This window comes from Monoraphidium neglectum, assembly GCF_000611645.1.
Source record: "Monoraphidium neglectum strain SAG 48.87 unplaced genomic scaffold scaffold00591, whole genome shotgun sequence".
NCBI lineage: Eukaryota > Viridiplantae > Chlorophyta > Chlorophyceae > Sphaeropleales > Selenastraceae > Monoraphidium > Monoraphidium neglectum.
This window is the reverse complement of record NW_014013037.1, coordinates 14055-23961: the sequence shown is the minus strand read 5'-3', so window position 1 is coordinate 23961 and position 9907 is coordinate 14055. Positions and strand designations below refer to the sequence as shown.

General features: G+C 62.9%; 3 protein-coding genes across 3 annotated transcripts in view; 1 reads left to right on the top strand and 2 right to left on the bottom strand.

The window, feature by feature from the left end:
- Nucleotides 1–83: 83 nt before the first annotated feature.
- MNEG_4308 (type II citrate synthase) lies at nt 84–3359 on the bottom strand (the record flags this gene model as incomplete). The annotated part of the gene is made up of 9 exons (XM_014047219.1): nt 84–200; nt 337–425; nt 901–1039; nt 1269–1379; nt 1749–1833; nt 2405–2462; nt 2690–2730; nt 2921–2967; nt 3228–3359. The coding sequence occupies 9 exons, from the start codon at nt 3357–3359 to the stop codon at nt 84–86; spliced, it is 819 nt and encodes a 272-aa protein (XP_013902673.1).
- A 1678-nt stretch (nt 3360–5037) lies between these two features.
- Nucleotides 5038–7220, bottom strand: MNEG_4307 (hypothetical protein; the record flags this gene model as incomplete). Its single annotated transcript, XM_014047218.1, has 6 exons — nt 5038–5197; nt 5447–5617; nt 6083–6228; nt 6470–6568; nt 6733–6943; nt 7204–7220. The coding sequence occupies 6 exons, from the start codon at nt 7218–7220 to the stop codon at nt 5038–5040; spliced, it is 804 nt and encodes a 267-aa protein (XP_013902672.1).
- A 1558-nt stretch (nt 7221–8778) lies between these two features.
- The window catches only part of MNEG_4306 (hypothetical protein), a gene marked incomplete at both ends in the record, with an annotated part of 3132 nt that continues 2003 nt past the window's right edge, over nt 8779–9907 (top strand). The window contains 3 exons of the mRNA XM_014047217.1: nt 8779–8790; nt 8985–9161; nt 9327–9449. Coding sequence (XP_013902671.1) covers nt 8779–8790; nt 8985–9161; nt 9327–9449 — 312 coding nt within the window. The remainder of the gene's footprint in view (nt 8791–8984; nt 9162–9326; nt 9450–9907) is intronic.

Below are 9907 nucleotides of genomic sequence, written 5' to 3'. Positions count from 1 at the left end.
GTGCTGCGTGGGGGTGGGGTGGTGGTGGGGCGGGGGCGGAAGGGCCGGGTGATATCCAGCGGCCATGAAGGGCCGGCGGGTGTCTAGGGCGGCTTGATGCGGCTGAATCCGGCTTGATGCGGCTTGGCGGCGGGCGCCGCAGCTGCTTGACCACTCGCTGCTCCGCGCGTCGGCGTGACACCAGTGACCTCACGCACAAACTGTATTTATGCATGCGCCTTGTGTCCCGTGCGCGCACTGTTTGCACACACACACATACGCATGTACACACACACGCACGCACAAGCACATACACACGCACACACACTCAAACACTTGTGATCCCACTCCCCGCACCTTGTACGGCTCGCAAGGTGATGCGTGCATCATGTAGAGCAGGTTCTCAGCATAAGACAGGTCGTTGCGGGGGTAGATGATGGGCATGCCTGATTTGGGGGTGGGAGTGGTGAGGGTGAGGGTGAGGGTTGAGTGGTGAGGGGAGTTGCGGAGTTGCACGGTTTGAAAGTCGGGTGCTGACCCATTATGGGTGGTGGGTCGTCGTGGGGAGTTGGGCCATGACGTAGTGGCCGCCGGTGACAGGCGGAAGGAGGTTTGTGCACCAGCGGCGTTTCGGAAGGGCGTGCATAGCGTGTGACGATCGCGGCTTCGGCCCCGGCAGCAGGCCCGACCCAGGGGTGCCGTATCCCACACTGGCCCGCCCGCCGCCCCAGCTCGAGGCCCCACACGCGAGGCTTGAGGCACGACAGCGAGACCGCCTGGAAGCATCTCCAAGGCAGCGAGCCGCCGACTATTGTCCCGGCCTCGAGAAGCAGCACGCCGCGGAAGAAAATCACCGGCGAGTGACGGCACGATTCACGGGGAAAGAAAAAGCCGCCGAGCAGCAGCCGTGTCGCGCCCCACCTCGGGACGTCTTGTACGCGAGCGCCGCCAGCGTGGGCATCTTGGAGATGAGTCGCATGCACGCGCGCAGCTGCTGCGTCGGGTCGTGGACCTCTGAGGACGACCGGTAGAAGGCAGACAGCGCCCCCACCACGCCCACCTGGATTTCGGAGGTTTGTGGGTTGGGGGTTTTGGGGGCGGTGTTGGCGTTGGTGGGTGACGTCGACGCACAAAACGGGTGGCACCCAAGGCAGGGGCAAGCGGGCGTCACTAGCATGCAAAAAGTATCGCAGCTCATGGCAGCCCCCCGCCCCCACAAGAACCAGGCAAAGCCCCAGAGCCCTGATGCCATACGGCGCTCCCTGCAACACCCCCCCCCCCCCGCCCACCATGATGGCCATGGGGTGAGCGTCGTGTTTGAAGCCCTTGTAGAACTGGATCAGCTGCTCGTGAACCAGCGTGTGACGCTTGATCTCCACTTCGAACTTGCGCTTCTGGATCTAGAGATCACATCAGATCAGAACGCGAGATCCAAGAGAACAGAGGGTCCTCAGCGCACTCAGTCGGGAGGCGGGGGGTTGGTGGCGGAAAATCCGGGTCCGGGTGATGTGCGGCGCGGGGGGCTGCAAGCGAGGAGTGATGGGTGTGAGGCATGCCCGCCGCTCCACACGCATCGCCCCTCGCCCCTGGCCCCCACCCGCCGGCAGCGGCGGCTGCAGGGCCCGCCCCTCCCTGCATCGCTGCAATCCGCAGGCTGTGACCGCACAGTGCACCGTGATCGGTGCGGTGCCCCGCTGTAAATTCTGCTCAGTGCAGACTGCGCGGTATTGCCAGCGTGCGATCTGGCGGTGCATGAGTCATGGGCGGACCTTGGTGGGGAGGTCCCCGTGGAGCAGCACGTAGGCTGCGTCGAAAAAGTCCCCCTTCTCCGCAAGCTGCTCAATAGGATAGCCCCTAGTGTGTGTGTATGCGTGTGTGTGTGTGTGTGTGTACGTGTGTGCGCACGCGTGTGTGTGCGTGTGTGCGTGCGCGTGTGCGTGCGCGTGTGTGTGTGCGCGCTTGAGTGTGTGTGCGCGCGCACGTGTTTGGGCGAGAATCATTAGGGCGTGGCAAGGCGCTAGGAGCACCGAGTGGCAAAGGTGCGAGCTCGGGGGCGTGGCGACGAGAACGGAACCTGCAAGCACCCGTGGGAACCCTCGTGGGCGGCGCGCCCCGCCCTGCCGCTTCGTCGAGCTGCCAAGGCAAATTTGCGGCGCCCCGTGGCGCCGCGACGCAGCCGCGGCGCTCGACGTGCCCCTCCCCCCATACCCAATGTTGGCGGCGCTCCTCTCCCCCAATTACACACACACACGCACACACAAGAACATATATACACACACACGTGTCCACACGTCTCCACACATATGAACTCATATCACATGCACACACACGCATACACACACACACAAACACGCGCACACGCGCGTGCCACATTCGCACTTGCTGGAATGGTTTGTTGAAACGCAGCTGCGCGTCAACCACACACCTGTAGAGGAGCACGCCCTTGCCGCCGTCAATGTATGTGATGGCTGACTCGCAGGCCGCTGTTATTATAAACAGCGTGGTCCAGCGCAGGAATGGGAAGGGAGCAAACGGGAACGCGATAGAGAGGGTGGGAGGCGCAGCAAGTGGGAACGCGGCGCGAAGGGCATGCGTGCAAGGCGAGGCAAGGCGACCATGCGCCACGTGGCGCGCCAGAGAAGCTTGCATGGGCGGTGGATTGCGTTGCCCTGCGCAGGCGCGTGGGGGCGCCTCCAGGCGCGCGGCGCACCTGTGCTTGTGAAACCCGGGTCAAAAGTGCAGATCCCAGTCCTGTGGGGTTTGGTGTGGAGCAGCAGGCTCAGAGCAATGAAGACGGGCTCCGCCGCTTTCAATCAGGCACGCGCCGGAGGGGGGCAAGGGCACGCGAACAGGCGTGCCGAGCAGGCCGGCGCAGCAACAGCGTCGGGCGGTTGCGGAAATGATGATTCCCTGCGGTGCGTGGGACCAGTCGGCTGCTCACGTGGGTTGCAGCCGCCTGATGTCAATAAAAGTGTTGCCCGCCGCGTCCTGCAAGTTGATGGGCAAAACGATCTAAGGGAGGCGGCGCTCCCGGGCATGCGGGCCGCACCAACAGGCGTCTCGTGGCGGGGCGCTGTCCAACTGCTTGCTACCGTTCCACTGTGGCACATTGCGGTGCATGCGGTACCGCTGGGGGTGCATGCGACATCCACCACCATGCTGCAAAGATATGCTTGCTTGCATGCTAGCGGAGCTTGCTGGGGTTTGGCCCGTGCCCGCGCCGGCGCCATGCAGCGCGAGCGAGTCACCGTCAGGATTGGCAGGTCGAGCGTCTTGCCGCCCGGCAGCGAGAGTTTGGCAACGCGGGATTCCTCGTGCTCCTTGACAGCCGCGAGGGCCGTGCCATTTAGCAACTCGCCCTTGGGTGCCTCCGCGGCCATTTCGGGAGTGATCTTGCTGTTCAGGCCAGGCTGGCGAAGGCGTGAAGCGGTGTAACAGTATTCGCCTTATTCCGCCTCTCTCAATATTCGGATATGCAATGTCATTCACTGCAGCGCGCCTCGGCCACTTGCGTGACCGAAACACCCAGCAACTGATGCCACACGCGCGTGAATCGCCCTGCCCGCGAGCCGCTGCAGCTGATTTCACTCGGGCTGCTTGACCTTATCAGCATCAGGGAGCGCTATGTGGCTCGAGGGCCATGATGTAGGCTGCCTCGGCATGCCGCCGTGGGGTGGGCATCGGGCGTCATCCTGTGCCTGGTGACCCGCAGCAGCGACGCGGGCCCAGGGGAGGGTGCCAGGCTACAAAACCAGCGCTGAGTACCTCAAAGCTAAACACAAAAATTGTTACAGCACCGCGTTAGAGTCAATGGGTGGCATCGCGCCACATCTTGGGCCCCTCGCACGCCCGCCTGCTCCCCTCCTCCCGTCGACCAACCCCCACCCCCTCACGAATCTGCCAAGGTTGTTCCACCAATACTTGTGAATTTGCAGGGCCGTCTTGAGTCACGTTATGCCCCCTGAGGCAGCAAGCATTCAAGTGGCTGTCAAGTTCCTAGAGTCCAGGGGTGTTGGCCATCATACATGCGGGTCAGGTGTCTTGGGCAAAGTGCGGCGAGCTGAACGAGCGGTTAGCATTGTGCTGATTTGCAAAGGTTGCAAACAGCATCGAAGATTAACATCTAGGCACCGGATGCAGCAGCGGCAGTGAAAGAAGCAGCAGCAGCCGCGGCGGCAGCAGCAGTGGCAGCAGCAGCAGCAGCAGCAGCAACGGCAGCAGCAACGGCGGCAGCAGCAACGGCAGCAGCAGCTTGTGTCCTTGTTCAGGTGTCCTGAGTGAGTGTGCTTTCCGACCCGTGCAGCCCCTCTCGCAGTCGCTACCCCAAGCGTACGCACCTACTCTGCTCTGCATCCGTGCAAACTCATGCCTAACAAAGCCATCACGCACCCCTTGCTCTCCACCCCCACGTGCTGCCAGGCCCAGCGCTTCGAACCCCAGGCTGTCAGATGACATTATGCGGCACACACACACACACACACACACACACACACACACGCACAACACACAACACACAACACACACACACACACACACACACACACACACATGTCCAGTCAGCCAATTGGTGTTACAAGACAGCGACAGGTGACAGGTCAGCAAAGGCCTTGAGGCGCGTTGCAGCGCCACCGGCTTTGCCACACAGGAAAGAGCATGTTATTGTAGGAATCAGCTCGTGGCGCTCTCGCACCAAAAGGCCGCTCCAACAGCCAGCCTTTTGTGGGCAACATGCCAACTGGAAAGAATGGCCGCCATTTCGGCGGCAAACGAAAGCTCAGTGGGCGGCGGGCACTTGTGTTTTGCCTTGAGCCAATTAAACAGCCACCTAGAACTGCTCAACTAATTATCTAGTAATCCTCACAGGAGGTTTGTAAACCGTCGTGCGTGTCAGTACGCTCGAAGAACACTGAACTAGCGGTGGGCAGACGAGGACAGCCCAGCTGCCGTCTTTCTGCTTTGCAGCGTCGCAGCTGCAGGCTGTCAACTGGGTCGACACAGGGCAGCAACAACACCTCAAGCAATCATTAGGGGCTCGTCTCACACCCTGTTGTTTCCAAATCAGTTGCCTGCTGCAGACGCCGAGGCAAAAGCCGACGCCAGCGCGGCGCGGCCGCCGCCAAGGGGCGTGGGGCACGAGAGGATGGGGAGGTGTGGCGCCAGCAGTGACATCATCTTGCACTGGTCCAGGCCGAAGCACAGGTCCAATGACACGCACATCCTGTTTTGAGGGGTTTGGGGGAAATGAAGGGGCAGGAGGCGGCCACAGGCACATAGGTGAGGAGGAGCGCGCTTTGGGAAAATGCCGTCAACCCGCTGGCAACCCGCTGGCAACCTGCGCAACCCAGTTCCGCGAGCAGGATCACGAGCCTGGGCTTCTTCTGACCAGACGCCGTGGGTCGAACACGTAAGCGTGCGCTCGCGCAAGGTGTGGTCTGGCGGACCCGTGTCGCCGCTCTCCTGCGCTCACCGGCCGCCAGCAAATGGGCACTCCTTGGTGCCGGGCGGGCAGGGGCAGGGGCCGCCGGGGGCGCACAGGCACTTGTCACCGTCGGCCGGCGAGCAGCCGGGGGGGCACGTCAAGGAGGGGGCCACGACGGCCTTGTCAATCTTGGGGGCCACGCACACCAAGTCAGGCACACTGGAGGGGGCATGAGAAGGGGAGGGAGGGGCAAAGGGGGGGCAAGGGGCGGTCAGGGGCCGGGAAACGTAAACAGGATGAGGTATGCATATCTGGCACCGTTGGCGTGCCCATGCAAAGCGGTCTGACATACCCATGGGAACGCGGCTGCACGAGGGCGAGAGCATCCGCTACGGGCGTGGCCCAGGCCACCAACAGGCGGCGTCCAACTCAACAACTCACGTCTGGCAGCTGCGTTGATGGAGGACGCACGCGGCATCAAGAGGGTCGACATGGGTGGGAAAGGCAGGGATGGAGATGGTGAGGATGAGCGCGGGGGCCGGGCCTGGGGTGACAACATTGCCAGTAACTCCAGGCTACCCCTTCATGCGCTGTTCAGCCACAGCCCTGCAGGCTCAACAGCCTGCCGCTTGCATGCGGCTTGAGCAGGCGCGCGCCCCCGCCCCCCTGCCGCGCGGCACCCACCACTTCTGGAAGCACTTTGGCACGACGCCGGCTTTGGCGTACGCCTCCGCTTTGACCACCACGCCGCCGGTGGCGCCCTTGCCCTTCCCAAGAATCTCCTTGGTCTTGGCCAGCACGGTCAGCGGCACTGACACCACCTTCTCCTCCTGGGGGCGTGGTGTGTTTGGAGTTGGCATCCGAGACGGGGTCAGGCGACCGGCGGGGCGGGCAGCTCCCGGCTCAAGCAACCGCAGCGCGGGCCGACAGTGGCACAGGGTGGAGGCTAGCCTGCTCGCTAGAAGCGCAGGCTTCCAGCCGCTGCTGTAGGGAAGCTGATCGCGTGGGGCAGGAAAAACATGCATACATGCTGCACAAGGCATGAGGCAGAAGGCAGTAGGCAGGACTCACGATGGCCTTGGCGATGCCCTTTCCGGCGATCAGCACGTTCTTGACCAGGTCAAGCTTGGGCAGGCCCAGCTTGAAGAACGCGACGCCTGCGGCCGCCTCCTGCGGTGCGCGATGCCGCATTGCGTCCAGAGACGCACAGGGGGGTGATTTAAGGGTGGGGAGCTGCATGTGCAATCGGGAGCCTGGCCAAGCTCACATGTGGGGGTGGTTGTAGCAGTTTTTTGGCACAAGCAGATTGGCGTACGCAGCGCGTCGGCGCCCACCTTGGGGCTGGGGTTTGACACGGCCTCCACGCTGACGTGGGCGATGACGTCAGAATAGGGCTTGGAGGGCGAACATATGGGCTCCATGCTGGTGCAGCCGCCGGGGCAGGCGCCCAGCGCCGCCCAGCAGACGTTGCGGGGCTCCTCCGCGCAGCACTGGCCGTCGAGGGGCTGGGAGCCGGGGGGGCAGAGCGACTTGGCGGTGTAGCACCTGTGATACAGGGTGTGACCCGAGGGGGGGGGGTGGAGGTATTAAGGTGAGTCGGGCGGGAGGATGAATTGGAGGAGCCGTTGCGGGATAGGTAGGGTCAGCCTAAAATTTGCAGCTCCTCCTTTGTAAAAATTGAGGGTGCTGGTATGTGCTGTGGACTCAGTCGAAGCTGATGCCATGGGCCCGGTCAGAGGGCTGCACACTTTTGCGGCCGTTGCGTGCGAGGGGGCGCATGCAGGGGGAGGGGGGCCAGGACTTACATGCCGCTGCCGTCCATCAAGAAGCCAGGGGGGCAAACAGGGATTGCTGGTGCGTAGGTCGGAGGGATGAATGACGGGACGCAAAAGGGGGTGCCTGGGGACAGGCAGGGAATTGCAGCGGTAAGGGAAGGGTGAATGGGTGGCGGCAAGGGGAACGGGCTGCAGCTGTGGTGGAACCAGTGCACAGCAGTGTGAAACTGTGCTGGCCTGGCACAGCGCGAGAGGGCGGCGCTGCTCACCGGCGCACTGGGCAGGTGCGAAGCCAACGGCTGGTGGGTATGCAGCGACAGCGCCCTTGCCGCCCTTGAGGCCAAAGCCGCTGTCAGCCAATGATAAGGCCGAGGCGGAAGTGAAACTATTGAAGCCGCTAGGGAAGGGTCCAGGCCCAAAGGCCGAGCCGCCGGCGCTCGCTGCTGCCAGCGCGTCTGCCGCCGCGCCACGAATTGTCGACTGCCACCCCGGCAACCCCGGGTTGGTCGGGGTCAAATACTTGCTGTAGCGCCCAGAACGCTTCGCTTCGCGCCTTTCAGCCGAATTAAGAGCTCCCTGGGCCACTACGAGGCCGCAGGCGAGCAGCAACAGCGCTCTGTGGAAACCCGCCATTTCTGGCTTCGCGGCAACAAGCTTCTTTACGACACGTGACCGTGTTGGCGATAAAATCGCGTATATTACCATCCAATGATACATATGCGGTTGTAATGCGGGCTTTGAGGTCCGCAGAGGCAGTCGTAACCGTGGTGTCACTGGGTGACATGGGAGCTGCGCGCTGCTGCTGCTGCGACGCTCCTGCTGCTGTGCAATGACAGAGACCACCGTTTGTGCTTCAAGAAAGCAGAACAAGAGCAGTGCAGCGGGTCTATCAATGTACGGTATGCACGCATGCAACTGCATTCCTGCGTTTTGCCTGCATCGACAGCCCCGCGGCGGGCGTCCCTGACCCGATTTCTTGCAAACCCAACTTGGCTTGGGATTGGCCCTGAGTGTACATCCACTAATAGGGCAGCTCGGCGTTGCATCGCGGATATGAGTTGCAAGCATCTCCACAGCTCATGTACTAAGCTTGCAAGGCATAACTGAATACAGCTGTTTGAGGCGCGTTCGTGTCTCGTCCCAGACATTTATTCCCATATTCGTTCCATGCCTTTGACTGACGAGCAGAGTCCTAGTGAACAAGTTTGATTGCAGCTCGAGCGGCTTGTTCTGCAAAAATCAACGTGTGAAGCAAGGCCAGGCCATGCGCTGCAGGGACAGGCTTTCAGGGTTGGCGCTCATGAGCACGCCTCCGTGGGTCCGGCATCTGGGCGCACCCCATCAGCGCGCAGCCTCGACCAGGGCTCCAGACACGCAATTCAAACGAGGGCACCTGGGCGCCGCCGGGCCGCGGGGGCCCTCGCACCCCGACATGGCTCAAGCTGACCAGGTCCACAACATGCAGACATCTGTGCCTTGATTTGTCTGACTGCTGGTAAAGTAGCTGCATGGCGGCTGCACCGCATTAGATGAAGTGAGCCAGGTGCGCTGCCTGTCACCCCTGGTCACCAACAGACACACCATGAGGGGCCCGCAGATCTGAGCATGGCACGCATGGTGCGCTTGGTAAGGAAAAAACGTCGTTAGATTCATCGCCTTTGAGCGAGAGTGCCTCATAGGCACTTAGAGGCCTGGCCACTATGTTTCGGGCACTCACATCCGGCTCCGTTGCACCCCAGCGAGCACAGCAGCGGAGACAAGGTGTATATGCGAATGTTTCAGCTTGCGCAGGCGTTCGCACGTTGTCGCAGCACCGCTCCACCTCCGCATGCGCGTCAGCAGCAGCAGCGGGAGCGGGCGAGTCGGGGGTGATCGCAAGTACAGCGGCGCCCGAGCAGCAGCCGCCACAACAACAGCAGCACAAGCCCGCCGGTTCTATAGACTGGGCTGCGAAGCGGCGGAAGCGGCTCGTGGAGGACCTGTCACAGGTGCAGCCTCACGCCAGCAAAGCTGCGCCGTGAATGCTGTCATGACATGGTCGCCTTGGAGTGGGGCGCTGCCCGCATGCCCATGCACAGCGACCCGCCCTTGATGCTCACGCGCGCCCGCCGCCGCCGCCGACGGCGCGAATACCGCCGCCCGCCCCGCCGCAGGCGGGCCGGAAGATGGGCGGCCGGTACTCGGACCCCTCAGCCATCGAGGCTGGCATCGAGGCCCTTGAGCTGCTGATCCCCGGGTTTCAGATCGACCTCGAACGCATCAAAGCCTCGGAATGGGTAAGGGGCCGCCGCGGCGCGGCGGGTCGGGCGGCCGGGCGAGGGGCTCTCCTGAGGAGTGGCACAGTGGTGCAGTTGGAGCGAGTGAAGCTGCCGTGCAGCTGCCGGCTGCCCGTGACAGCTCCTTCTGTTTTGAGGCGCAGGGAGCCTGGGCAGCGATGGGCTGGGGTCCAGCTGTGGTACAACAGCTGGATTGCAAAAGCTGGCGGCACGCGCGGGCTGTCACACATACGATCCTTCCGTCCTTCGCCTGCTCCCCTCGTGTTTGCCGCACGCCCCTCCCTCGTGCATTTGCAAACCCTGTCCTTTCCCCGTCAGCGCGCCTCCCCCTCAAGCACCCATCCGCCACCCCCGCCCAGCTCTGAGCGCACATCCTCACCGACCACCCTCCGTCCCCCAGCCTGCACCCGTCCAGACCGCCGAAAACTTACTTACACCGCCCACACGCCCTCCCCCCC